The sequence below is a fragment of the Oscarella lobularis genome, chromosome 2 (genome assembly GCF_947507565.1).
Source record: "Oscarella lobularis chromosome 2, ooOscLobu1.1, whole genome shotgun sequence".
In the NCBI taxonomy this organism is placed as follows: Eukaryota; Metazoa; Porifera; class Homoscleromorpha; order Homosclerophorida; family Oscarellidae; genus Oscarella; species Oscarella lobularis.
The window spans coordinates 3,534,731-3,560,791 of NC_089176.1; the positions used below are offsets into that span (position 1 = coordinate 3,534,731).

The 26,061-nt window shown below is 48.5% G+C and overlaps 11 protein-coding genes and 1 long non-coding RNA gene across 17 annotated transcripts; 4 read left to right on the forward strand and 8 right to left on the reverse strand.

Annotated features, from left to right (window-relative positions):
• Window positions 1–6: 6 nt before the first annotated feature.
• On the forward strand, window positions 7–1,408 carry LOC136183469 (peroxisomal 2,4-dienoyl-CoA reductase [(3E)-enoyl-CoA-producing]-like). Its single transcript, XM_065970125.1, has 10 exons — window positions 7–156; window positions 206–257; window positions 312–377; window positions 431–500; window positions 551–610; window positions 663–727; window positions 774–836; window positions 891–921; window positions 967–1,068; window positions 1,117–1,408. The coding sequence occupies exons 1-10, from the start codon at window positions 26–28 to the stop codon at window positions 1,311–1,313; spliced, it is 837 nt and encodes a 278-aa protein (XP_065826197.1). The 5' UTR covers window positions 7–25; the 3' UTR covers window positions 1,314–1,408.
• Window positions 867–1,719, reverse strand: LOC136183475 (uncharacterized). The gene is made up of 3 exons (XR_010669176.1): window positions 1,559–1,719; window positions 1,233–1,307; window positions 867–1,176 (listed from the first exon to the last, which is right to left on the reverse strand). It is a non-coding gene; the product is annotated as an uncharacterized lncRNA (long non-coding RNA).
• On the forward strand, window positions 1,465–2,396 carry LOC136183472 (histone-arginine methyltransferase METTL23-like). Its single transcript, XM_065970129.1, has 5 exons — window positions 1,465–1,547; window positions 1,596–1,700; window positions 1,758–1,998; window positions 2,053–2,137; window positions 2,190–2,396. Exons 1-5 carry the CDS (start codon window positions 1,482–1,484, stop codon window positions 2,350–2,352), a joined length of 660 nt encoding a protein of 219 aa, XP_065826201.1. The 5' UTR covers window positions 1,465–1,481; the 3' UTR covers window positions 2,353–2,396.
• Window positions 2,330–4,444, reverse strand: LOC136183468 (actin-related protein 6-like). The gene has a single exon (XM_065970124.1). It carries the CDS (start codon window positions 3,659–3,661, stop codon window positions 2,432–2,434), a length of 1,230 nt encoding a protein of 409 aa, XP_065826196.1. The 5' UTR covers window positions 3,662–4,444; the 3' UTR covers window positions 2,330–2,431.
• LOC136183471 (ribonuclease P protein subunit p20-like) lies at window positions 3,744–4,658 on the forward strand. 2 transcript variants are annotated; one of them, XM_065970128.1, is made up of 5 exons: window positions 3,745–3,824; window positions 3,878–3,998; window positions 4,053–4,149; window positions 4,202–4,258; window positions 4,310–4,658. In XM_065970128.1, exons 1-5 carry the CDS (start codon window positions 3,791–3,793, stop codon window positions 4,544–4,546), a joined length of 546 nt encoding a protein of 181 aa, XP_065826200.1. In that variant the 5' UTR covers window positions 3,745–3,790; the 3' UTR covers window positions 4,547–4,658. The 2 variants fall into 2 exon arrangements, with proteins under 2 accessions (XP_065826199.1, XP_065826200.1); XM_065970127.1 differs by having other exon boundaries at window positions 3,744–3,824; window positions 4,202–4,658.
• On the reverse strand, window positions 4,570–6,071 carry LOC136183467 (sushi, von Willebrand factor type A, EGF and pentraxin domain-containing protein 1-like). Its single transcript, XM_065970123.1, has 2 exons — window positions 5,282–6,071; window positions 4,570–5,229 (listed from the first exon to the last, which is right to left on the reverse strand). Exons 1-2 carry the CDS (start codon window positions 6,069–6,071, stop codon window positions 4,685–4,687), a joined length of 1,335 nt encoding a protein of 444 aa, XP_065826195.1. The 3' UTR covers window positions 4,570–4,684.
• Window positions 6,030–15,254, reverse strand: LOC136183460 (sushi, von Willebrand factor type A, EGF and pentraxin domain-containing protein 1-like). The gene is made up of 27 exons (XM_065970115.1): window positions 14,445–15,254; window positions 14,233–14,379; window positions 14,020–14,175; window positions 13,788–13,967; window positions 13,553–13,735; window positions 13,308–13,502; window positions 12,982–13,254; window positions 12,687–12,932; window positions 12,415–12,630; window positions 11,901–12,362; window positions 11,689–11,850; window positions 11,478–11,639; window positions 11,262–11,423; window positions 9,905–11,209; window positions 9,512–9,850; window positions 9,338–9,460; window positions 9,166–9,288; window positions 8,988–9,107; window positions 8,770–8,943; window positions 8,534–8,707; window positions 8,313–8,486; window positions 8,088–8,261; window positions 7,852–8,025; window positions 7,618–7,788; window positions 7,213–7,560; window positions 6,800–7,162; window positions 6,030–6,746 (listed from the first exon to the last, which is right to left on the reverse strand). The coding sequence occupies exons 1-27, from the start codon at window positions 15,130–15,132 to the stop codon at window positions 6,163–6,165; spliced, it is 7,578 nt and encodes a 2,525-aa protein (XP_065826187.1). The 5' UTR covers window positions 15,133–15,254; the 3' UTR covers window positions 6,030–6,162.
• A 124-nt stretch (window positions 15,255–15,378) lies between these two features.
• On the reverse strand, window positions 15,379–18,356 carry LOC136183465 (sushi, von Willebrand factor type A, EGF and pentraxin domain-containing protein 1-like). The gene is made up of 10 exons (XM_065970120.1): window positions 18,325–18,356; window positions 17,485–18,084; window positions 17,289–17,435; window positions 17,086–17,235; window positions 16,850–17,029; window positions 16,619–16,801; window positions 16,374–16,568; window positions 16,056–16,322; window positions 15,756–15,998; window positions 15,379–15,709 (listed from the first exon to the last, which is right to left on the reverse strand). Exons 2-10 carry the CDS (start codon window positions 18,068–18,070, stop codon window positions 15,492–15,494), a joined length of 2,169 nt encoding a protein of 722 aa, XP_065826192.1. The 5' UTR covers window positions 18,071–18,084; window positions 18,325–18,356; the 3' UTR covers window positions 15,379–15,491.
• On the reverse strand, window positions 18,195–19,466 carry LOC136183470 (DNA excision repair protein ERCC-1-like). Its single transcript, XM_065970126.1, has 8 exons — window positions 19,330–19,466; window positions 19,164–19,267; window positions 19,016–19,115; window positions 18,892–18,968; window positions 18,740–18,839; window positions 18,611–18,682; window positions 18,491–18,559; window positions 18,195–18,442 (listed from the first exon to the last, which is right to left on the reverse strand). The coding sequence occupies exons 1-8, from the start codon at window positions 19,459–19,461 to the stop codon at window positions 18,326–18,328; spliced, it is 771 nt and encodes a 256-aa protein (XP_065826198.1). The 5' UTR covers window positions 19,462–19,466; the 3' UTR covers window positions 18,195–18,325.
• Window positions 19,467–19,500: 34 nt separating this feature from the next.
• Window positions 19,501–22,575, reverse strand: LOC136183783 (uncharacterized). 4 transcript variants are annotated; one of them, XM_065970535.1, is made up of 7 exons: window positions 21,926–22,575; window positions 21,704–21,865; window positions 20,314–21,634; window positions 20,151–20,254; window positions 20,000–20,095; window positions 19,819–19,944; window positions 19,501–19,765 (listed from the first exon to the last, which is right to left on the reverse strand). In XM_065970535.1, the coding sequence occupies exons 2-7, from the start codon at window positions 21,820–21,822 to the stop codon at window positions 19,633–19,635; spliced, it is 1,899 nt and encodes a 632-aa protein (XP_065826607.1). In that variant the 5' UTR covers window positions 21,823–21,865; window positions 21,926–22,575; the 3' UTR covers window positions 19,501–19,632. The 4 variants fall into 4 exon arrangements, with proteins under 4 accessions (XP_065826607.1, XP_065826609.1, XP_065826608.1 ...); XM_065970537.1 differs by lacking the exon at window positions 21,926–22,575 and having other exon boundaries at window positions 20,314–20,431; window positions 20,492–21,634; window positions 21,704–21,925; XM_065970536.1 differs by lacking the exon at window positions 21,926–22,575 and having other exon boundaries at window positions 20,314–20,434; window positions 20,492–21,634; window positions 21,704–21,925.
• LOC136183784 (uncharacterized) lies at window positions 21,991–23,582 on the forward strand. The gene has a single exon (XM_065970538.1). The coding sequence runs from the start codon at window positions 22,014–22,016 to the stop codon at window positions 23,454–23,456; it is 1,443 nt and encodes a 480-aa protein (XP_065826610.1). The 5' UTR covers window positions 21,991–22,013; the 3' UTR covers window positions 23,457–23,582.
• LOC136183782 (F-box/LRR-repeat protein 18-like) lies at window positions 23,126–26,059 on the reverse strand. Of its 2 annotated transcripts, XR_010669241.1 has the most exons (8): window positions 25,920–26,059; window positions 24,655–25,869; window positions 24,482–24,599; window positions 24,315–24,430; window positions 24,164–24,262; window positions 23,983–24,105; window positions 23,690–23,918; window positions 23,126–23,632 (listed from the first exon to the last, which is right to left on the reverse strand). XR_010669241.1 is itself a non-coding variant. In XM_065970532.1 (7 exons), the coding sequence occupies exons 1-7, from the start codon at window positions 26,042–26,044 to the stop codon at window positions 23,777–23,779; spliced, it is 1,938 nt and encodes a 645-aa protein (XP_065826604.1). In that variant the 5' UTR covers window positions 26,045–26,059; the 3' UTR covers window positions 23,650–23,776. The 2 variants fall into 2 exon arrangements, 1 of the variants encoding a protein (XP_065826604.1); XM_065970532.1 differs by lacking the exon at window positions 23,126–23,632 and having other exon boundaries at window positions 23,650–23,918.
• Window positions 26,060–26,061: the final 2 nt, after the last annotated feature.

Genomic DNA, 26,061 nt, shown 5'->3' on the forward strand with positions numbered 1-26,061 from the left:
CGGACGATTCGTACTGTAGCGGGCAATGAATGAAGACGATACGTGTCTCGAAACCTATAAGCACTTCTTTGCAAGAGACCTGCTACGAAACAAAGTCGCATTTATTACCGGCGGTGGCTCGGGCATATGCTTTCGAATTGCCGAGATCTTCATGAGGTATAGACCGCTTCTTGGTACATTTTACGTAACGGAGAGTTCTGCTTAGACACCAATGCAACGTTGTTATTGCAAGTCGCAAACTAGAAAGGGTCGAATCGGTAAGAAAATGCCAGAGCTTGTTTGGGAAACTCTAACAGTATCTGTGCATGTAGGCTGCGAAGAAGCTAAGAGATGCTACTGGGCAACGCTGTTTAGCAGTGCAATTGGACGTCAGAAATGTATTACACAGACAAAGCTAGGGTCTGGGTGATAGTACAGTGTCATTCTGTAGCCAACTGATGTGAATGTTGCAATAGAAAAAGCAATAAAAGAGTTTGGCAAAATTGACATTTTAGTCAATGGTACAATTTGAGCTTATTCCCTTAATGTTACTTACTGTTTACGTATATAGGTGCAGCTGGCAACTTTCTTTGTCCTGCGAGCAATCTAACTGCAAATGGATTCAAAACTGGTATCATCTATCCATATTATGCATACGCACATATTATGAACAAAAACTATAGTTATCAGCATTGATACATTGGGAACATTTAACGTCTCAAAGGCAATTTATGACAAGTGGATGATGGTAAACTGTTAGAAACGAAAATACAGGTTGGTTCAACCTCATCTAGGAACACGGGGGAACAATTATCAACATAACAGCAACTTTGCACTACACAGGAGTTCCAATGCAGGTCAAAGAAAATGTAAGCCTTGCACTCCTACTCATAAGTTACTTCCTCTTGCAGATGCATGCAGGAGCAGCAAAAGCAGCCATTGGTATAATTATAATAATAGCATTTAATAATAAACAGCATACCGTAGAGGCTATGTCACGTCACTTGGCAGTGGAATGGGGTCCCAATATCAGAATCAACTGCATTGCCCCAGGACCAATTGAGCGCACCGAAGGCTTTCGACGTCTAGGTACACATATAACCGCAGCTTCTTCTGTAGAATGAGTTTATTTTCAAGGTGGAGCGTCCGCTGTAAAAGATGCCTATCAGGAAACAATCCCACTGCAGCGATTTGGCACTAGAGAAGAAATTGCCAATGCATGTCTGTATTTTGCCAGCGACGTCTCATCTTACACGACTGGAGCGACTTTGGTCGTTGACGGCGGATCGTGGATGACGAGTGGAACACCGATGAAGACATTTAGCAAACTATGACGAAAATGAAATGTTATTGCAGTACTGTAGTTTAGTTATTGCATTGTCGTCGTTCAGTGTATGGAATGCCTCAAAAAATATATAGACTACAATCACATTGTTTTGGTCATGTGAGTAAGGTAATCATCACAGCCAAATACGGGAGATTCTCTCGAAAAGAACAAAAAAATGACCGATTCGAAGACTTTCGAATTCGTCGACGGCGACGAGAGCTTGTCGATTTGCACGCGCGAAGTAGGACTTACCTTCAGGTAGACTCTTTGAGCTTCAATCTGCCTGCAGATTCTCGACCCGTCTTATGGGATGTACACGTGGCCCTGCGCTCCGGTGCTCGCCCAATTCGTCTGGCATAATCGCAAACAAGTCGCCGGGAAACGCGTCATCGAGGTTTGGCTGGCGTTCTCAGAGGACGGGAACCTGCAATTTCTCACGTGGTGTCCGTAGTTGGGAGCGGGAACTGCGTTGCCCGGCATGGTCGCTTCGAAGTGCGGTGCCGAAGTCGTGCTGACCGATAAAAGTGAGCCTCCCGATTTGCTGGAAAATTGTAGTCGGAGCTGCAAAATGAATCACCTCGGAGACAATATAAAAATACTTGACATCACGTGGGGGCGATTTAATTCAAATATAATGAATCTTCCGCCAGTGGATTTTATCCTGGCATCGGATTGCTTTTACAATTCTGACGGTACATGGCACACATATGCGCATAATAAACCTACACTAAATGAAATTATCACAGATTTTGAACCCGTTATTGCAACAGTCTACTACCTCATGGAAAAAAATCCAGCAGCTCATATGTGGACAACGTACCAAGAACGAAGGTATAGAAAAAAAACCCCTGCCTATGTTTAGTTTCATTTTTCATTAAATCAGCTCAATGCGATCTATTGCCTACCTGCTAGACAGATGGAACATGAAATCAACAGAGATTCCTCTAAAGGACTTTAACGCGGACGACGACTTCATGGCTTCCGCTCACATACCCGCCACAAGCGATATATACTTCTTCGACATCCAATTCAAACACCCGCGATGATATTTTTTAAAAGTCCCGTTAGACCGTACCAAAAATTTAATTAATCAGATACTATTATCATCATTAAATACAGTCGCCTCTATTTCTTCTGCGCAAACGTCAAATCGGCTTCAAGTCGTAACCGTCGCTGACACGCGCCCATCCCAAACTCCTTCGCGTCGCGCTGCGTCACGCGTAAACGCTCGAACTCACCTGACGCGACCAAAGCTCGTCCTCCCTCCCAGGCAAACGTCACGGGATCGGGCGGCAACCAGACGCCGACGTCGTACTGCGCCGGCACCAGGGCACGTACGTCACGATAAACGCGCTCGCAAAAGCCGGGCAAAGCGGCATTGCCGCCAGTAAGAACAATATTCCCGTATAGGTGCGGATGTAGAATCTCTGGAGTCGCCGCTATGGAATGGATAATTGCCTCGGGTATACCGCACTGCCGTATCCCGATGTCAGACGGCGAGAATAGAAGCTCGGGAACCGAAAAACGTTCGTTTGTAAAACGAATAATTTGATCGTCGGGGTTAGTCGTCGCACTTCCGGAGGATATATCACGGACGTAGCCGCGACGCGTGCGCGCGAAATCGGGTAGAACGTAGTCGCGCGCAATTGTATTGCGTCGAGGATCGCGCGCGCGCGCGACGGCCATGTCCGCGCCGACGTCGAGCGAAACGTAGCAGACGTCCTCCTTCGCCTGATTGATCACGTGCGTCTCGTCCATGACGTTCAATTGACGATAGGAGACGATGTCTTTGAGATGATTCGTCAGGACTTTGCCGCCGACGTCGATTCGACGCACGGCGTCGCTGATCGGTCGGCCGGCGTACGTCGGAACGACGTGCGTGAAGGAGAAGCCCGTGTCGATAACGCACGCGGCGACGGCGGCGGGAAAACGGCGGTGATAGGCGGCGGCGCTCAGGACGGGCGCCGGGCAGCGAAAGAACGATTTGAACTGGAGTTCTTCGAGTGCGATCTCGTTCAGCGATTCCTGTATCGACGCGAAGTTGAAACACGGTTCGGTGAGTATGAATGAATGACTGGTCGGCGTGACGTCACCACTAGCGAATAGCTGAAGCCATATGCGCTTCTCGACGTCCCAGTTGACGAGATAGCCGCGTTGGTGCGGATAGACGAAGTAGAGGCCGGAGAGATCGCGACAGTCGTCGATTTGAGTGCCGACGAACGTTCGACGACGTTCGCTTTTCGCTTTCGTAATGCAGTTCGGTGCGATGCGTGGTCGCGTCGCCGTCGCGATGCCGATTTTCGCCGTAAATGCGCCGTTGTCGAGTACGAGCGTCGAACTGGCTCCGTGAGCCATCAAATCAAGCGCCGATTGGCCGTTTTAGGTGGTGAATGACCTAGCCGCGGCGAATTTTCGGTCGGAATGGAATCACGCGCACGTGTGAAGCGTGCTTTATACGTCGCGTGCGCTAGAGTAGAAAAAACGATGGCGTCCGCCCCGCCAGTCAAAGGGAAACACTGTAGGACATTGATATGTCGACTTTTCATCCTCTACGACGTATCTAATTGAAAGATTCCCATCACAAACGAACGCCGCGTCGGCAATCGACCGAAACGCGCAACGACGTCTACGTGAGCCGATCGAGTAATTTCAAACTCCAGTTAGAACGTTGCGAGGCTCTTCTCGACAAGGAGTAGGATTGTCTAGGAGGTCTTCTGCATCGTTCAAACTTCGTTCGGGGGTCTAGATTCGACGAGATCGTCATCCACGGTCTCGGCGCCGCCGTCAATCGAGCCATTCATCTAGCTCTGCAATTGGAGGAGCGAGGGGCGGGAAAACGCGCTGTGAGTCCGGTGAACCCCTTCTAGGGGGCCCCTCTTGAAGTTTTCTTTCGAGGTGTCTGCTTCCACGTCAACTGTTGAGCTCGTCGACGATTTTGAAGCGGAAGATGAGGTGAGTGAATGGGTTCTGATTTCCTGCATTGATCCGGGTTTTTTTGCGCAGGAAGGCTACAGTTACAGCGAAACGAGAAACAACTCGTCTATATCTATCCGCGTGTTGAATCGACCTGCCAAAGTGACGGAAGCTGTTTCGGTAACAGAGAGTCGAAAAGGTGCTGGTGTCTTGGAGACGGGACAAGACGTTGGCAAGGAGACTGTGGCCTTGAAAGATGTCGTTGGTAGTAGAGGTTCCTCTAGACGCAAGTCGTCAAAATCAATTGAGACTATGAAGTCTTCCTGATTGTTCAGGAGACTTACCTTTTCTTTCTTTACTTGGGCTTTGCGCTGTTTTGTTTTATGACAACGTATAAAAATACTTTGGTGATTAAGTAATAAAGGTGCTTGCAATTGCACTTGTCTCTCAGGGTCATCTCTTCCATCACCACCACCAATACCAAACGTCCCGCGAAAGAAAGGCAGCAATGACTCTCTGTTTGCTATTGCAATCCAAGTCAATTTGGAAGCTAAACGCAGCAATAGACATCCCTTCTGATTGCAAAAACGAATGGCAGTCAATCTGTATTTCAAACACGTTGAAAATTCCGTGAGTGTAGAGAAATTCCAAAAATCTCTCCTTCATTCTTTTCTTCATTTGATCTGATTGGCACTCATTCGTCATCAAAAATGTAATGTTGTAAACGGTAAGATGAGCACCGCTTCCTGATTCATAACCGCCGCTTTCCCATTCATAATTGCCGCTTCCTGATTCATAATCGCCGCTTCCTGATTCATTATAAAAAACAGATTCACAGAGTGAGGTCGATCCACTCCAACGTTGATCAGCTTCACATGTTCTCGTTGAGGAGCCAATCAACTCGTATCCCTCGTTACATTCAAGAGTGCACGTTGACTTGTACACCGCCGCTTTGCACTCACCTGTAGCCGTTCCATTGAGAGGAGCAAAAAGATCAGGACACTTAATAGCTTCAGGAAAAGAACTCACGCAGTGTTATAGACGCACAAAAAGTACTTTTACCTTCACATTGGCCGGAAGATACATTGGCCTTGTGCCCAGCATTGCAGTCACAGGTAAATCCAGAGCCTTCTAGACACGTGCACTTTCCATTTGGGCACTCATTGCTGAAACAAGTCTCAGAGCTAATACTACCTATGTCAAACGTGCTACAGGAGTCAATCGTCTTGAACGATCCAATAAAGAATTTGGGATCAGAGCATAGAGCAATGGTCTCAAATAAATCAATGTCACTCCCACAAAATCCCAGAACAAAAATACTCACGCCGTTGTCTTTGAGCTTGCGAGCGGATTCCACAGCAGCTTGATCGGCGTCATTACTGTTCACAAAAATGACAACGATCTTATGACGAATAGACGGTCGCCCCGAACTCAGAATTTCCCAGGCGCGACCAATCGCGCAATTCATATCGATGGCCCATTCGCCCGGCTCGTACGAAGTCGTTCGCAGCCATTGCCTCAGCGTGCACTTCGCAAGAGACGAATTTCGAATCGAGTCCCAACGACGATCAAAACGGCGAAACTCATACGTAGGGGCCGATTTTAGGACGGAAGCGACTCGAACGCCCTTGGAAGAGATGCTGAATGAACCGAGGACGACGTCAATGAGCTGAAGTTGCGGTTCGAGTGAACTGGTTCCTCGATCGAGAACAAAGACGACGTCAGCTTCGCCTTCGAGCTGCGGCTTCAGCGCGCTTAGAAGTCGAGTCTGTAAAGAAGACGATTTCGAAGCGGGTCGTCCTGAACAAGCTACGATTGCGAAAAGAATAGCCAGAGAATTTGCAAGCAACATCGAACCATAGAACGAGGCCACGTGTGTGTGGTTAGACGTCACGTGGGAACAAAAGAAACAAGACAAAACGACAAACCAATTGAATAATACGCTAACCTACCCATACGTTCACAGCATACGACTTTTCAGCTCCTCCTTGATCCACAAAGTCTGCTTCGGACATGGATGACATGGAGGAACGAGCTGCGTACGTCACCATGCCAACAGGTGCCCCATCCGGCAGAATACTCATCGAAGATCCCGCTGTCGAACACACGGAGATCGACAAGCAACAGCACTGGACTCCTCTTCTGCAACAGTGAGCAATGTACGAACGAAGAGTGCTTTGTGACGCCGACAGGCAAGATCCAGCCGATATCGTCCTTCCGTTATCAGACCGAGTAAAGCGAATTTCCTTGCCGTCGACCATCCAAAACGCTTCGGAAATCATATCAGCATTGTCATTCGGATTGACTACGTTTCCAAACGACTGCAAACGATCTTGCCAGAATGTTGATCCAGACCAGCGAATTGCATCCGCATTTGACAGTCGAGCGACCAGAGTCCAGCCTTCCTCAGTTCTATCCGACATGTCGCAGTAAACTTGAAACGGCTCGACTCCGGTATGAGGATAGATCCAATAGAAATCACTGCCGCGACTGCAGCCTCTTTGAGCAATATCAGCACAAGAAGAACCTAAATAGTAACCAAGATTTTTTTCTTTTTTTAAACTCTTCCGCGCATCAAACCTTCTGCATATACGATTCTAAAGTCCTTGCCACTTGACCGGCCAGTTCCCGTCCAGTATCGCAACCAGAAGCTTCTCCAACGCAGATCGACGACTCGTTGCTCTATCGACCTCGTCAATAAAACCGGTTCATCATTCTGATCTTGATCGCTTGAAATTGGATCCGGAGCAATTTCGATGCGACCGTCCAGTCTCAAATTGAAGGAGACGAACGACAGTTGAAGACACTCGTGTTTCGTTATCGTAGGGTTCGGTCTCACGACCCAGTAGCAGTTAACACCCCTAGGACTTTGTTGCACCGATCGATAATTTGGAGAGAGCACTTGACCTCTGGGTTGAAACGTGGATTCATAACCGCCGCATTCTAGAAATACAATTACGCGCGCGTCAAAAAAAATACACGGTCCATCGTACGCGATTCGGAGAATTTTGCCCAAAATCCCTGCCCTGGTTTGCCAAAGCTGCCCGTCACAAAACGAACGTTCAGTCTGTTCGACCTGGCCGTAACCGGACGAGACAGCGATACCGTCGGTCCGCATATTTTGTTCAATAGAGTTCCGAATTCCGCGTGGCCGTCGCGCACTTCGACGCAGTCGTCTTTCCTCGTGAGCGCGACTCGGTAAAACGAAAGAGTGGCAAACGTTGACGGCGACGACGTCGTAATTCGCCAAATGCACTGTAAGTTGTTTTTATACCCAGCCGCATAGCCGGGCGAGAGGATGTCACCAGACGAAGCGGAAAAGTCCTGGCCACAAGTAGTACCTAAATAAACGATTTGGTGTATTGATCGAGTGCGTGTGCTAGAAAGCGTTTCCTTACGAACACACTGCGGCATTGTTCCCGTCCACTGCCCCGTGACACATTCGCGGGTAGTGACACCCAAAAGCCGATAGCCGTACTTGCACGTAAAGGCCACCACCGTCCCGTGAGTTCGCCCCGTTGTCGACATCTCACCATTCATAGGTGGTCTCAGTTTTCCACATCTTATAACTAAAGAGAGAAGAGAGTTGGTTTATTAATTTTTAGCTATCAGGAATTAATGTATCTTCTTGCTTCTGCACGTCGGTTGCTTGGCCGACCATCTGCCACTTGCCCTGCAGAGTCGGCTACTTGCTCCAACGCGACTGTAACCATCGTCACACGAATAGTAAACGCTAGAGCCGTACGTGAATGTAGAGCCCAACACGCTGCCGTGACGTATTTCGCCCGGCGGACCGCAATTCTTTACTGTCACACACAGCAATCAAATAGGAGTATATATATCTTATGGGAGTAAACAATCTTCTTACGAATGCACATTGGCTGCTGTCCCGACCACAATCCGTTTGCTTGACAAGATCGAGATGCGGATCCGATCATTCGGTAGCCTCTGACGCATCGGAAGCGCACAACATCACTGTAATGACGTCCTTTTCCAATTCTTCTGCCTTTTACAGGAACGTTCAGAATTTGACAAGCAACGGCTACAAACAACAATTTCATAAGACTTTATTGCTAAAAAAGTATTAGCTTACGTCGACATTTTGGAACTCGACTGCTCCACCGTCCGGATGCCAAACACACTGCCATCGAATTTCCTCTTAGGAAATGTCCGACGTCGCACGAATAGCTTGCAACGAAGTCAAACGAAAATGCTCGGGCGTTTATCGTTCCATTTTGCAGTTGACCGGGACTCCCGCACGACACGTCTACGTTTATAGATCGGTTACAACGTATGAAATGCGCTGGTACTCACAGGTGCACGTCGGCTGCTTTCCGCTCCATATTCCGCTCGCCTGACATTGCCGAGAAGAATCTCCCGTCAATACATTTCCTGGTAAGCAGGCGAACTTGGCCAACGACTGGTATTCGTCTCCGTCGGCGGACATGGTGCCGTTACGCGGAGCTTTGATGAAACTGCACTTGACCGCTGCAGGGAGAAGAAAAGACGTTAGCGAAGTTTTATCTGACGGTCTGCGCGGCTAGACGCACGTCTACAAGTGGGAGCGACTCCGCTCCATTCGCCGTTTGCCTGGCAACTTCGTCGGGATGTTCCATTCAAACGATAGCCCTCGTCGCAACTGTAGCGAATTGTATGAGGAAACGTGAATTCGGTTCCAGTTACGAAGCCTCGATTCGGAGGCCCAGGGTCACCGCAGGGAACGCCTGGACGAAAATAAGAAACAGTAGTACAATTTCCTTTTATCTACCTTGGCACGTTGAGTTGTCTTCTGCTAAACCGTAGCCCAATTGACACGAACACTTGTATCCTCCAATTTCATTCTGACACACTTGACTACAATAGCCGCCCACTTGACACTCGTTCAAATCTAATTTTGAAAAAAATAAAACTTCTTTATGTATTTTATCTATATCTCCGACGCCAACCTTCGCACGAAACGCCATCGGAGCTGATTGTGTATCCAGTTGGGCAGACGCAACGAAAAGAGCCATACGTATTGACGCAGCCGTGCTGACAGCCGTCAGTATCGGCTGCACATTCATCAAAATCTGAAAGAAGAATGCGCTTAGAATAAAATAAATGAATGCACTCTCTTACCTTCGCAGCTAAATCCGTCTGAAGCGAGCCGGTATCTGCTCTGACACAGACATTCGTAACCACCGAATGTGTTTCTGCAAATCTGAGAGCAATTGTGAATGCGCAGCTCGCACTCGTTTGCATCTAAATCACGAAAGTCGGTGCTATGAGAGTGATATATTTGAAAACTAGCACCTTTTTCGCAGTGACTTCCTGAAAATTGTTCAGGGCAATTACACGAGTATCCCCTTTGCCGATCGACGCATTGTCCGCCGTTCTGACACGGATTCGACGAGCACTCGTCGACGTCTATCTCGCAGCGTTCGCCCGTAAACCCGGCGGCACACACGCACACGAAACGGCCCCGATCGATGCACTCGCTCCCGTTACGGCACGGATTCGGATTGCATACGCTGCTCAGTTGATCGCATTGGGTGCCCGTGTAACCGTTCCGACAGTGACATTGAAATTTGTCGTCGAGATCCTCGCATTGACCCCCATTTTGGCACGAGGACGAAGTACACTGATCAATCTCTAAAACCAATTATTCATTAGTTTAAAAAAGTGCCCATGGCTTGTGCTACTAACGATTGCAAAGTGAGGATGAGCTCGCAACTTGAAACGCGCCCTCTGCATTTGCACGAAAATCCGGCCAAGCGGCGACGTCACCCATGAACGTTCCGTTGCATCCGGCAAACAATCGACGAATCTCGTCTCCGTTCAACACGCGTTTCCATACGTTGACTTGACTCACGCTGCCGACCATGGACTCGGAAGCGACGAAACCGCCACCGATGACGTCCTGATCTTGTCCGATGACGATCATACCGCCGCCGTTAATCGTGCCGCCCGATTGCAATCCAGTACCCGACACCGCCACCTGGCCGCCTTTGTACAAACTCCACGCGCCGCCCGACGACGTCCACGTCACGACGACGTGATGCCACTGTCCGTCGTTCACGGAGACGTCGCTGAATGCTCGATCGTTGTTCACGTAAATAACGAAACCGGTGTAGTCTTGAATAGAGAGCGCGTTGCTAAGCGACGCCGACGACGCGTACGAAACGACAGTGCCGCGACCGGTGTGAGACGTCCGAATCCAAAACGCCATCGTCGCCGCTGTCATGTCGGGCACCGGCGCCGACGAGCGACTAAAAGACGAGTCGGTTTGCACGCTGACAGACAAGTCGAAAGTCGGCGGAAGGAGCGAGTCGCACGCAGAACCTCCGTATCCAGGCGCGCAGTCGCATTCAAATGAAGTGCCCACTTGTCGGCAAGTCGCCCCGTTGCGACACGGCGATTGCGCGCAACTGTTTTCGTCAATTTCGCAATTTTCGCCGGAGTATCCGCGACGGCATTTGCACTCGTAACCGAACTCGGTCGTCGTGCACGTGCCGTTGTGACGGCACGGCGACGAAAGCGCGCACGCGTCGACGACGATTTCGCATCGTTCGCCGAGATAGCCGATACGACAGCGACACTCGAATCCGGCATCCGTTTCGTTGCACGTGCCGCCGTGACGGCACGGCGACAACGCGCACGCAATCGCTTCCAAATCGCAGCGTCGTCCCTTGAAACCGGTCGCGCACTCGCACGCGTAACCGTCGACTCGATCGTGACACGTGGCGCCGTTTTGGCACGGCGACGACGCGCACTCGTCGACGTTCGTCTCGCAATCGACGCCGACGAAACCGCCCGGACAGTCGCACGTGTATCCGTTCTCGCGATCCGTGCACGTGCCGTCGTGGCGGCACGGCGACGAGGCGCACTCGTCGATGTCCGTCTCGCAGACGAGACCGGTGAAACCGGGCGGACAGACGCAGACAAACGAGTCGTCTCCGTCGACGCAGAGGCCGTCGTTATTGCACGGAAGCGAAGTGCATTCGTCGATGACTGAGAAGGATAAATAATCAATTGATTTCACGAGTGTTTAATTAATTCTCACTTATGCACTCCTCTTGATTCTGAGCTCCTTCTTCGATAGTCGTCAAATCTCCCTGGCACTTGATACATTCACGTTGATTTGCTTTATCCTGGTAAAACCCTCTAGGGCAGGGTTGACACGGTACGAGCCCGGTAAGCGAAAACGTTCCGAGAGGGCACGGCTCTATAGAACGGAAACAATATAGACGCCAGACGCATTTGTTACCGTTGCACTAACCGAGACATTCGGTCACGTTGGCGGCGCCCAGGAAGCGTGTAGTTGTTCCTGGCGGACACTGAATACAGCTCGTCTGGTAGACATCCGGTTGGTAGAATCTGCGAGCGCACGACGTGCACGTTTCCACGCCCGATTCCGAAAACGTTCCAGGGGGACACGTGGCTAGAGAACAAAGACGTTATCTCTGCTAAAATGCGTCTCGTAGACTAACGTATGCAGTCGCTAGGGTTCGATCGGCTCTCTCCAGTCGTGCTGTATCCTGGCGGACAAGATTTGCACTCCGTTTGAGCTTCTTCATCCTGATAATATCCCACAGGACAAATCACGCAAGCGCTCTCCTCTGCACTAAACTGAGAACCGACAGGACAACTCACTACCAAAAAAATTCAATCAAATCTTGCCTCTATTTAGTTCCTTACTTACAGCAGAAACCGTCGTCCTGAAGCACTTGCCCGCGGCCGCACGTCTGGCGCGTTTCGCTTATCGTCACGACGGCGGTGGCGTTATCGCGTATAAATGCCGTTCCATTCACTTCCAGCGCCTCTCCGATTGTTTTCGGATCTCGAAAGACCTCCTCGATAATCCGCGTCGCGTTCACGAAGGCGACGTCGTCGCCGCCGTCACTGTCGTCCTCGTCGTCGATCAAAGAAACCAAGTCGAACTTGAATGTGATGGCGAAGCGTGTCGCTCGCTTTCGCGACGGAACTTCACCGCATTGAATTTCGACGTTGTCTAATTTGCATTTCTTGTTCTCCTTGCAGACGCCCTGACTGACGAGAAGCTCCTTGAGCTGTTTCAATAACTGTTTTTGTGTTTTCTTCGATCCACAGTCTTCGGCAAAGGTCGACACTTCGACCGATTTAGTTCTAGTAGACTTCTTAACAGCTAAAAAATCAACGGCTGGCAAAACTCTAAGTTTGAAAAATCATTCACGTACGTCCACAATTCGGCCACGGCACTTTTTTCTTCAAGTTCTTGGGCAATCCTGTCCATTTTTTCTTGTCAGAGCAATAGTACGCTTTTGTGTATAATTTTTGAGGAACTTTGTAATTTTCACGACAGCTGACTTGGCAAATCGACGTATCTTTGACTAGACCCTCTCGACAGCTGAGCGCCCCGTTTTCGGGCGGTTCGTAAGCCTCGCAAAGGTAGGCTAGAAACAAGGAACTGCAAGTCAAGACGCCACGCAGGTGACTCGTCAGTACTTACCAACAATTCTGACAGCAAATTCGCATGTTGCGCTATTGCCGGAGCGATCAGATGCCGTGTACTTGACGAGGTGTTTTCCTCCAATCTCAAATCGACTTCCAGATTCGTGTGATTTGGTAATGACAAGATCCAGACCAGAATTGTCCGTGAATTGAGGCTCCTTCCACTCAACCTTTCTTTTTCCATCGTTTCCGACGAGCCTCTGCTGTTTTTTAGGACAAAACTTTACCTTCGGCGGCTCCTCATCTAGATGTACACTAATTAAACTGTATAGTGTTTCATTTCTGAGACGAACCTACTACTGTGACTTCAAATGAACATCGACCAATGTTACCGGCACAGTCAATAGCAGAATAGGTGACGCGATGCGATCCAATCGTCCATTTTCTAGAATGGTCTTCCGCGTCCTGTGGATCAACACTCACCGTCGGCTTTTCTCCGGAATTATCTTCCACTTCGTCTCGCAAATCAAGCCAAGACACTTGTCCTTCCAAGGGAGCGTCCAGACCAGGAAACGTTTCTTGGACGAAATCCTCTTGACACCGTTTAAAAGTCGGCGGCGTATCGTCTGAAGGGAAAGAGACTGATGCTAACACCAATTTATCGTGAACATTTCTACACCTTTGCATTCAAAATTCCCTTCATAGCTCCATTTTCCCGTCTCTCTGCACGTCACTTCTGAAATGCTTAATGTGAGGCGATAACCAGGAATGCAATTGTAGCGGCAAACAGCGTTGTATATTTGATTCACGGAGTTGCAGTCTGGTGGCACCAGCGCGCCGTTTTCCGGCACTGTCAGAGGCGGACACGTCACCTCTATATTGAAAACGTATTTCAAATAAGTAAAATGAAAAACAAAATGTTACGTTCGCATTGAAGGGGCTCTCCGTCCCATGCCAAGCTGCTCTGGCACGTGCGCTTTTGAGATCCTTTGATCTGCTTGTATCCCAATTTGCAGTTCATAGTGCATGTGCTTTTATAGTTATCGCCGTCCGTGCATATCACGTTTTCAGCGTGTTCAGGAACGCTCAAAGACGGACACTGCTGGACTACAGAAAAATCCTTTTTAACGTGTTTGAATCATACTCATGATCTTCATACTTGCGCACGTGTGAGGCAGTCCACTCCATTGGCGATTGGCTTGACACGTAATCAATTCTGCACTCGTCAGCTTGTATCCTTCAGAGCAGCCTACTTTGCACTGTGGCGTATTGTACATCTTCTCACAGTCGCCCACTATTGCTCCATTGCTGGAAAGAATAGGATCAGGACAAGTAACAGCTAAGCAGACAAAAAACAGTGAAACGTTGTCTACTTGTCGTCTGACTCTTACGGTTGCATTCAACGCTGGCGAGACCCTCGTATCCATTCTCACAAACACAATCCAAGATACTAGTACTGGCAGTTGACCGAGTCGTTGCGTGATTGATACACTTTTTACAATTCTTCTGGTCACCACCAATGGTTCTGTACTTTCCAAGCGGACACGCTTAATTGAAAGAACATTTTTAATTATTATAGCGTAGAGTTTGTCTTTTGAGATTACCTTCACATAGGCCAGAATCGCCAATTGAATAGCCATCGCTGCAAGAGCATTGGTACACTCCAGAAACTCTGCCACACGTGCATTGGCCGTTTGCACAGCCGCTACTGCACAGGCTAGAAGATACAACGTCTGACTCACCACGCGAAGCTGTCAAAACAGAGTAGTCAGTCAGTCATCTATGCCACCAATAAGAAATTATTACAGACGTATACCATCTTGTGTAAGGACTGTTGAAAACGGATCAACATTCTCTGGCTCGCCAATATGAAATACGTGAGATTCGCCTGACGCAACATCACGAAGTCCGCTGTCACGTATATTGCCAAAGCCCAATGCAAACAGAGTAGCTCCGTACGTATTTCTAACAGAATCAGCAGCGGCACGTGCAGCAGCGGCATCATTGGCCGCACCGTCAGTCATAGTGATTACAACTCGATTTACTCCGGAACGACCGACACTGCCAAAAATAGCGCCAGCTTGAGCGACTCCTTCAGCGGTGGCCGTTCCGCCGCTGATTTTCGGAATTCTAGCACTAGTAAGAATTTGTCTCAAAGAACATTTCATTAGAGACGGATTCGCTATGGAGTTCCAATGAGGGCTGTGAACGCCATTCGAAAACGTCAGAATGGCCGTACGAACGCTGTCGCTTGACACGTCAAATGAAAACATTATGGAATTAACCATTTCAATCTCTGCATAGAAATGTGAACGAGAAACGCTGCCCGAAGCGTCAACAACGAACACGACATCGGCTGGCGAAGTGAGCAACGGCTTCAAAAGTCCGTCGAATTCCTCTCCCTTCGTTTTCAGCGTAGCGAAGTCTATTTGCGCTTCAGCCCAATGGAGCCCGAGGAAAACGCAGGTAAACAGACCAAATAACGACAACACGCGCTGCGGCATCGCCGGCGAATAAACCCGACTGCTCTCCTCCGAGCTAGAGACGATAACGCTAAGTGCGCGGCGGTTTCAATAAGCTCTCGCCTTTCAATGTCTCGCAATCACGTGCACAGATCGAGACACCAATTCTCAACTCTTTCCGCCCCCGTCTCATTCATCCTCCATGTCTCAAAGGCATCCTCCTCCTACTTCCTCCTACCCATTGTCTAGACTCTTTCTGTCGTCCACACTTATCGCACACTTTCGATGTCGACGGATTCAACAGGGATTTCAGACTACAAGTAGTAGACAGATGGAGAATAGAAAACAGAGAAAGCGAAGCAGACACGTTCGTCATTTCTAGCCTATCTGTAGCGCATCTCCTATGTCGTTATCGTCACGCGACGGCAGGTAGGCAACAGCATCACTTTCCGTGAGCCCGCTTGATACCACCTTCCACCTCTACAGAAGTAATGACGTTGCCGCTTGGGCAATCGGTAGCCTTCTTTGCAACGGACTTCACAATCTTGACTGCCAGCTCGAATCTCCTTGCAAGCGAGGAACCCACTTTGAGGGGAGCTGTACGGTTCGCATAGAAAAGCTAAACAGAACGTGATAAACGTATTCGGTGTCAAAGGCCAGCTTACCAACGATTATGATAGAAAAACGACAAGTAACTTCATTGCCAGACGAATCTTTTGCGACGTAAGTAACAAGATGCCGTCCAAGTTCAAATAGGCTGCCAGATTCGTGTGATTTGGTAATGACAAGATCCAGACCAGAATTGTCCGTGAATTTAGGCTCATTCCACTCAACCTTTCTCTTTCCATCGTTTCCGACGAGCTTCCGCTTTTTTCTAGGACAAAACTCTATTTTCGGCGGCTGTTTATCTAAATGTAGAAGTAGTGCACTAGTTACGTGTATAGTATTTCATTTCTGAGACAAACCTATTACTGTGACTTGAAATGAACACCGGCCAATGTTACCGGCACTGTCAGCAGCAGAATAGGTAACGCGATGCGAGCCAATCGTCCATTCTCTGAATTGGTCTTCCGCATCCTGTGGATCAACACTCACCGTAGGCTTTTCTCCGGAGCTGTCCTCCACTTCGTCTCGAAGACCAAACCAAAACACGTACAAGGCAACTGCATGATCAGGAAACGTTTCAACGACAAAATCCTCTTGGCACCGTGTAAAGGACGGCGGCGTGGTATCTGAAAGAGATAACGGGAGCTAAAAACGCCCTAACGTCAACGTCTCCGCACCTTTGCATTCAAAGTTTCCTTCGTAGCTCCATTTTCCCGTCTCTCTGCACGTCACTTCTGAAATGCTCAATGTGAGGCTGTAGCCAGGAATGCAATTGTAGCGGCAAACAGCGTTGTATATTTGATTCACGGAGCTGCAGTCCGGTGGAGTCAGCGCGCCGTTCTCCGGCACTGGCAGAGGCGGACACGTCACCTCTATATTTAAAACGTATTTCCAATAAGTAAAATGAAAAATAAAATGATACGTTCGCATTGAAGGGGTTCCCCGTCCCATGCCAAGCTGCTCTGGCACGTGCGCTCTTGAGATCCTTTGATCTGCCTGTATCCCAACTTGCAGTGCATAGTGCATGTGCTTTTATAGTTATCGCCGTCAGTGCATATCACGTTTTCAGCGTGTTGAGGAATGATCAAAGGCGAGCATTGCTGAACTATAGAAAATCACTTTAGCGTGCTCGAAATACTTATGATCCTCTTACTTGCGCACGTCTGAGGCAGTCCACTCCATCGCTTATCGGCTTGACACGTGATAAATTCTGCAGTGGTTAGCTTGTATCCCTCAGAACAGCCCACTTTGCACGGAGCCCCAGTGTACGTCTTTTGACAATCACCTGCAATCTTTCCATTGCTGGAAAGACCAGGGTCAGGACAAGTAACAGCTAAGCAAACAGAGAATAGTGATAGTGAATTGTTGTTCTACTTGTCTGACTCTTACGAGTGCATTCAACGCTGGCGAGACCCTCGTATCCATTTTCACAAACACAATCTGAGATACTAGTACTGGCAGTTGACTGAGTTGTTGCGTGATTGATGCACTTTTTACAGTTCCGGTCACCAATGCCTCTGTACCGTCCAAGTGGACACGCTTAATTAAAAGAGCATTTTAATTATTATAGTAAAGTTGTCTATTGAGTTTACCTTCACATAGACCAGAACCGCCAATTGAATAGCCATCATTACAAGAGCACTGATACACTGCGGACACCCTGCCGCATGTACATTGTCCGTTTGGGCATCCACTAAAGCACAGGCTAGAAGGAACGACATCTTTCTGACCAGAAGTGACTAAAAACATCAGTTATACAGTTTTCTACCTGTATACATAGGCACGTACGATCACGTAGCAGTGTACTTGAAAATGGGTCCAAATTTCCAGGTTCTCCAATAAAAAATACGTGCCTTGAGCTGGATGCAGCTACCTGGAGTCCTGCAACGCCAATACCGCCAAATCCCAATGCAAAAAGAGTAGCACCCAAGGAAATGACGTCAGCAGCCGATGTTGCCACATCTGGGCCATGACTTGCTTGACCATCAGTAAGAGTTATGACGACTCGATTGACTCCTGACCGACTTGAGCTACCCAGGATCTGACCCGCTCGAACAAGTCCAACTCCTGTATTTCTCCATCCAGGGATATACGGTATATTATGCAGGCGTTGTCTCAAATCACATTTTGTCAGAGACGGATTCGCAATTGAATTCCAATGGTCTGGATGAACATCAGTTGAATACGTCACAACAGCAACTCTGTTGCCATCGCGCGACACATCAAAGGAAAACAGGACTGCATCCACGATGTGAAGCTCGGCCTTGAAATGTGGAAGAGATACGCTGGCCGACGCGTCAATGAGAAACACAACATCGGATGGCGAAGAGAGTAAGGGCTTCAACAGATCATAGAATTCATCTCCTATTGACATCAGTGACCTGAAGTCTAAGGCAAATTGCGCTTCAGAGCGACGAGGCGCCAAGATGACAATGCAAACGCAAGCCAGCAAAGCAACAAAAGGCAACAAATGCATCGCTGAGATAAAATGCTAGAGGTTGCGGAACCCACAGCAAAATCGCGTTATCAACTTCTTTGCATTGATCCCGGACACGGAACTTCTCACAAGCTAAGGTACTCCATCTCTCGTTTTAGTTCCTGGTCCCATACTTATCATTGCTATCATACCTTATTCATTCCCTTGACTAGTTTCTTCTTCTTTCTCGCTATCTAATGTCTGTCGGCTGCTTTCGGTTTTCTTTCCCGCTAGAAACGGCTGATGGAAAAGATCATGAAGTCGCTTGGCCTGCCACAAATCGATAATCCACGGAATTTTTCCCAATGGATTTCTCACCTTACTCTGACCTAGTCCAGGACACTTGGCTATGTCCGAAGGTGAGGCGCTCACGATGTTAGTCAGAGTCTGCCAAACGATTTTCCTACCAAAAACCGTTGGGTCAAATCACTCCCCCACCTCAAAATTTTTTGAGAGCGTTGCAGCATCGTTCTTATTCACGGACTTCGCTGTCGTCAAACAGTCAACCAGCTAAAAAACAAAATACGTAAGCTAAATCAGTTAACACGTGTGCAACGTCATCAGTACTCGAGACATGTAGTCCTTCTCCACTCTCTCTTTTAGAATATCAGGAGGCTTATTTTCGAATGCTTTATACGTTTCCAAGTACCGAGCTGCCTCCTCGAGACTACACCAAAAAAGAAATCCAAAATCGATAAATCGTCTTTCGACCGGCAAACCTCCAAGCCAAAATTAGAGTACAATTGGCTAATACAGCAATTACAGCGATTTCTTGAAGAGACTTCTGAGAATCCACCTAGATGAGCATTAAATTTGAGAGAGACATTATCTCTTTTTTCTTACTATGTCTACAACAACTAATAGAACTCTAAGAGCAAAATTATTGCCCAAGTCCTTGAGTCGTCCGTGAATATAGTCCGGGTAGAGATTGTGGTATTTCAAGCTGAAAAACCCCATCGTTGTTGTTCAATGGACGGTGCTCCGCTTTCACCTCAAAAAGAGAGCGCACGACGTGGGACTCATGACGTAGTCGGGAACGACGTCGCCGAATTCGTACGGAACGTTTCGGATCAGATTGACGATGGGGTTTCTTTTCTTTGCGACGACAGAAGACGCGTGAGCGAGCCTCGGCGCGAAATCGCGACGCTTACGCCTACTTGCAGGGAATTGATGACGATCGCGTGAGGTCGCAACGGTCGAAAGTCGCCTGGGAGTTGCCTCTCGTCTCTCGTCGACCGTTCTACGCCGAACGCACGCGTATTCGTTTCTTTTTCTGGCAGCTCCGCCATTTTGCATTATCCGGGGAGGTACAGACTTTCCATTAGCAACATCTTTGATTAATAAATTTTGCAATTAGAACAAGAGAATTTGGATAACGCAAACATAGCACTGATATACTCTTAGACTCCTTTAGCGAGCAAAACAACTACGCTGTCTACTTAATATGTAGTGACTTGATTTCAAAAGGCGTTGTGGTATGCCACGTCTTCCCACCACGATTCTAAATTGTCACCAGAAATCCACTGCTTCAAATGATGGCTACTTTTCCAACTTGAATGTGTCCCGATAAAAACATGCAGGGATTCCCGTCCTCTAAATAAATGACAGATACCGTTAATCTCTGGCGGCAAACTCAACAATCTTACCTTGAGCGAATCATAGCACTGCATCGTCCACGAACATAAGGATTCGAGTGACAGAAAAGATGAAAAGCTATGAGTTGAGGAGCGTTGTCAACAATTCTTTGAATAAGATCTGAGGTAAATGAAGGTCTGAAAGGGTCCATTCAAATGAATTGCATTCTCTCTCGTACACACGACAGTATACCTCTTGTGAGACAAATCAACTCTGCAGTAACGCAGCTCCTTGAGGCAAGCAAGACTTTCAAAAAAGAGAGGCGAAACACTTATTGGTGATTCAAAGCTACAGAATTATTTATTAGGCGTAAAACTCTGCGTTTCCTCCCTTAAGTCCATACCCAAATTTTTGAAGTCTATTGAACTTGGTAAGACAGCGGCTGAGAAGCCTCTCGACGTTCGTTTGTTTGCCGCCTAACGCGAATTCTCGAAGACAGACACACCGCTACGCAAATTTAGAGCATGCTACAGGCAAGCTTATAATCGCTTCACGGAGAGCCTCACCTCGGCAATGAAGTCGAGACCATTCAGTACATTGACGATATTACTCGAGCTGAGGATGTGCAGACAAGTCAGGTTTCGCCAAAACGAGACGCCGTAAAGAGAAAAATGCGAACCCTTCCTTCTAAAAACGAACAAAAATAAGACCAAGAAAACACGATCCTGCACAGGGAGAACGTACGGCGCAGGAAAAGACGACCCCGAGTCAATGCAAAGATGAGAAAGAGCCGGATTGGATTGAACGACGCTCTCAAAGTCGGAATCCATTTCCCTTTCGAAAGGACAGTGCTTCGAACGCAAAAAGAATTCGACAAATAAATGAAGCTTTCGGAGCCGAGGCAAAGCTCGAATGCAACTGCCGACGCGATGATGATCATCGAGATTGAGAGACACTGGCAAGTTGTAGATACCGCTGACATCGAGATATTCTAATAGCGGCATTGACTCTGCAATTGTCGTCAATCCTTGACTATAGAACTCTTCGTCCCAAAAGATTCGCCAATTTCCAGCGAGTCGGAGATTTTTCATCGAACCGAAACCTTTCTCCAGCAGAAAGTTGAAGAATCCGTTGCGAGACAACTGATCATTGTAGCTCAGATCTAACTCTAGAAGGTGTTCCAAGGGCGATAAGCGCAACAAGTGCTCATCAGTAAGCTTGCAAGAAGACAATCGTAGTACGGTCAAGTGACGAAACGACGATTCGCCTTCCGGACGGCCCCACGACGGAAAAAACAAATTTCTGACGCCATCTGCAAAACTCCGAGTCGGATCATCGAAAGCGACGCGATGCGCTCTGGAGCAAAAGCTATACGACGCCAAACCGGCGTCCCTTTCGTAAGGAAAGTGACGAATCTCTCTAAGACCGGTCAGCTCCGTCGACGAATGAGACAAGACGAAAAAGGCGTGAAACGATTCGAGTCTGATGTCATAAAACGGCCTCAACATCAACTCCCGCCAATCACCACCCCAGTGATAAAATTTACGGATCGACGCCTTTCCGATGACGACGGTAAGCGATTTGAGACTCGCCGGAATGCTCTGGAGCACTTCCCTGCTGATGATCGAAGGCTCCAAATCGATGGCGAGACTTTCGACGCGTTCCAAGCCGGCGAAAAGGGTGCGCAGCCATTTCGATGGGACGCACGTCGATCCGCGAAGATCGAGTCGACGCAGCGACGTCCATCCCGATCGCGTGCACGACGACGGGAGGTTGATCCACGCGCAATTTGCGATTGACAGCGATTCCAGCTTCGTCGCGCGACGCATGAGAAAGGCGTTCAAGCCGGACGGTGTCAGGTGAGCGGCTTCGTCGAATGACGCCGTTCTAGACGACGTTTAGGCGATTAGAAGACAAAAGCGGACGACTTCGCGCGTACACTGTACACTACTGTACTTTGTTGTTACGTAGACGAGGTAGAGTCGTTTCGACGCCTTTGCCAGTCGACAGCGATCGCGCTGGTCGTCGACGTAGCTGAAGATCCGAAAGAGAACTTCGTTTGGGAGCGAGTTCATGTCCGTGTAGTCACGTGTCTGCACTCAATCCGTGACCAGGTCTCTGCCGCGACCAAGCGCACAATGTACAATAGCAAATTGTGTGCCACAGAAAATTGTTTACTTGATGATTGGCCAAGCGACGGTTAAATTGTAAACAATTTATATTAAACCATCTACATACGTCATCGTAGTCGTCACCACCCGTTGGAATGCTTATTGTCGCGTCTTTGTTCTTAGTGGCCGGCGCGGCGGCCAGCTGCACTCGCAGTCGATTCGGTTGCTGCTTGGATGGCGTCACGACTTCCACAAACCCGGAAGACGTAGGATGTCCGGCGATTTCGCCGGGACAATCGGATTCCACCTGCTCGACGTATCTCCAAAGCCTTCCTGCCGCTTGCTCGACGCGAACTAATTGCCGAAAGATTACCTGTCTCGTCCAAGTACTTCATGTGTCGATGGCAGTGACGATCTCCTTTCACCGCTGCTCCCAACCTCTTGCGATGAACGTCACGGTCGCCGACACTGGTAACTCGTTCACTTGGCAGCGTCTGGTTGCTGGCAAGACAACCGTTGAGGTCGCCAACGCCGACACGGTCATCGAGCCCAGTGGCGACATAAACGTGTTTGCCGTTGCCCTTATCAACAATGGCCCTCAAATTTTTTCATCCGGCCAAGTTTGGGCATCCTTCGCTCTTCGTACGTCACTTCGTAATTACCAGACGGGTCAATTGACTCTGAGAGATATCATCGTCGTTCCCTACTCTCAAGTGCCAGTCGAAACATCGGACTGCTCTTCGAGCAATACTCCGTCACAGGATTGCGGCACGACGAGCTCGGTAGTGCAGCACAGCCAAGGTGGGGTGTGCACCGGCAATAAGAAGTGCGTTTGGGCAGCAAGCGGCAGCAGTGTCCCTGTCGTCTGCTACACCTGCCCTTCGGGAAGCTGCCCTTCAGGCACGTCGGCAAGTCGACTTTGTGGCAGCAACGGCGTCACCTACGATAGCGACTGCCATATGAGACAAGACTCCTGTAACTACTACACGGAAATACGAGTTACCCAAACGGGTTCGTGCAATGGATCGTCGACTCCTCCCAATCCCGTTGATCATTTGCCGTCAAGTTTCGGCGGGTTGGACGACGAGGATCAGGCGTTTCTTCGCGACTACGTCGTTTCTATAAAAATGAGTTTGATCGATGCTACATATACTGTTCAATACATTGAAATTCAACTTCGCACTGCTCTTGAGTACAATATCGTCATCCTTGACATAAACAGTGCCGCTGGAAGTTCGAATATAACTTTTTACGCGTACCATCTGCACAGTGAGGAGTTGGTGTCCGTCAAAGCTGACGTTCTCATCAAGAAAGTGAAAAATTCTTTCCTTACAATTGGTCGCCTGCTTCGTGTTGAGGTGACAAATGCAGCTCAACTGAGCGTTCCCGACTCTGGGAACGATACGAATGTGGTAGTTATCGTTGTACCTGTTGTGATCTGCATTGTTTGCGTCGCATTGCTCGTCGTTCTCGGCATTTGGTTTTTGAAGAGGCGTCAAGGCAGCGGAGGCATTTCGGGTGGCACTGAAGACGTCTCCTATCTTCCTCAACAAGACGAGGTGTCAATTCAGAAGGAGAAAATCGACGGAGCAGTCTGAGCAGCCTGAGATGAGGTTCCCGGCATTGTGGTCCCTTTTTTTTGTTGCAGCAACACTTGTTTTTTTTGATTCACGTTTTTTTCGATGTATATGTGGTCTATCTGAAGTCAAAGCCGGAGAAAATTCTTTCTTTCTTCACCGCTTTGCATTCACACACAGACGACGCGCTAACCTTCCTAACAAACGATTTTGCATGAGCACTCGGTCTCCTTTAGCTAAAACAATCAGAAAACCTGCGTCTCATCATGTGCAGTAGGTCTGTCTCAAGACGCAACTATGACAGAAAAATTGAAGCGGCACGTTGCGTATAAAAATCTTGGTCACGGACTCTTATGCCACTCTACTTGTTCTAACCACGCTTTCATGTTTTCTTCGGCTGTTGCATGGCTTCCCCTTCCTGTAATTTTATTGACTTCGTTGGGATGGTTTCCAATGACAAAATGTAACGACTCTCTGGTAAATCTATTTAATTAAAAAACGCGCGCTGCTAGGGTAAATGACGGCTCGTCGTGATTTTCTACTGTACCTTTCCTGCAGAATTTTTCTAAGGCGCGTACAGTGGGCATGCTTCAAGGCAGTAAATAGGTGAAAAACCATGAGTTTTCGTGCCGATTCAAATACTTTTATCACTGATCTATGATCCGGAACTCTATATAAAAACGAAGCACGCGTTTTTCAAACTCCTAAATACGATTGTGATCGCCTACCTTCCTTTGATCAATTCCAGACGGCAGTACCTTAGCTCCACGCAGCAACATAAGCTATCAGCAAACGTAGACGAAAAATCCAAATACGTTTGCATCAATCTAAAGAAATTATTAGGTATCTGACACGCTCGATGACTCTATAAGCAATGACCCTAATCTCTCCAGCTTCCGACAATGCCGAAGCGCTTGGATCAAATTTGCGAGGGTAGTCGAGTGACTGGTTATGCCCAAATTATCCAAAATCAACTCTCGCAGACCGGTGCAATTCTATCACAGACCAAATCAAAGCAAAAGGTCTACTTACATATCCCTACGTACCTTAGTAATGACAGGCAGACCGCTAAAATCCGTAAGCTGACGTATTTTCCTGATCACCAAGCTACGAAGATTCGACCACAAAGAAAACTTGGCCAATGGACAAAGCACGTGAACCCGACTAGAAACTACCGTTACACACAGCGGCGATTTACCGAACGCGAGCGTCTACGTACCACAACTGCGCCTGAGCGGAACGAAGCGCCTCGATGGAAACGTGAGAAAGTTGAGTACCTCGCACGACGCTTTCGATGCTCTCATGTCCAACACGCGACGTTTCCGTGGGAAAGAAGAACACCTCCGGCGACGCGTGGAGCCGTCGAAGGCGCGACAGTCTCGCCAACGACGCGCAAATCTTCTTGTGCTCGACGGCGGGAAAAGGAAACGATTTGAAAGCAAATATGCCGAAAATGTCAAGAACTTCCAAGCGCGAACACCTCTCGATGATCGACGCGAGATAATCAACGTCCCCATAAAACATTTTCCAATTGCCGGCGAGCCAGAGCTTCGTGAGACGCTCAAGCAAAGTATGACAACTGCTCAACGTCGACAGGCTTCCGAACGTAAGATCGTCATTGTGACTTAAATCGAGCTCGACAACGCGAGACGACTCGTCGTTAAGCGATTCCAACAACGCCTCGCAGAACGAGTCCGTTAGACGACACTTGGACAATCGTAACGAAGTCAAACAAGAACTCGAAGCGAGGAGAAGGGAGGATAGCAGGCGAATGTCCTTCTGGCTATCCAACACGCTAATCAGCTCTTTTAGATTATTGTGATTGGCAACGCGATCGACGGCGAAGTGATGGGGACCGCTCCATATGTCAATCGACGTGCAGTGCGACGACGTCCAGTCGACGAGGAGAGGCGTGGCGACGTGGAGAGTCGAGCACATGTAGAAGCCGGTGTCCCACAAACTGCTACTTCCGACGTCCTCATCGGAGAAAATGGTGATGAGTTGAAATCGACGGAGCTCGGGAAAGAATTGCAGGAAGAATAATCGCGTGTAAAAGTTTGACGTCACGCCCACGTGATACATGGCGACGGAAAGCGTTCGTAGCGTGCGTTGCAATTCCGATTTGACTAAATTCGCCGATTTCGATCGCCATTGAACGAGCGCCGATTCGTTGCGATGCAATTCGGACGAAAGTCGAATTGAGAGCGTTTCGAGGCGACGAAAATTCGACAACACGTCGAGGAGACGCGCGACGGTCACGTGCATTCCGTCGAGTGCGAGAACGCGCAAATCTCGCCACGATGTCTTCGCTGCTGGAAGCGAGAGCCAGTGGCAGTTTCTCACGCTTAGCGATTCGATTTTGTCGCTGCGAGTGGAGAGGAAGTCGCGCAGGCCCGTCGTCGTTAGATAGGACGCGTTTTCGAACGACGTCGACCTGAGGAAGCGAGTTGTTTTTCTAAGCGGAAGCAATCCGCGATACTGCACCTCGTCGCTTTCGTTGTTGAATACACGTCGTAGAGTCTCTTTGAGGTCATTGCAAGACGGCAGCACGATCGCGCGTCCAGAGAGTTGAAAAGAATAAGCACTATCTCGTTTGGAAGCGAATCCATTGGCTTTCACTTTCTCT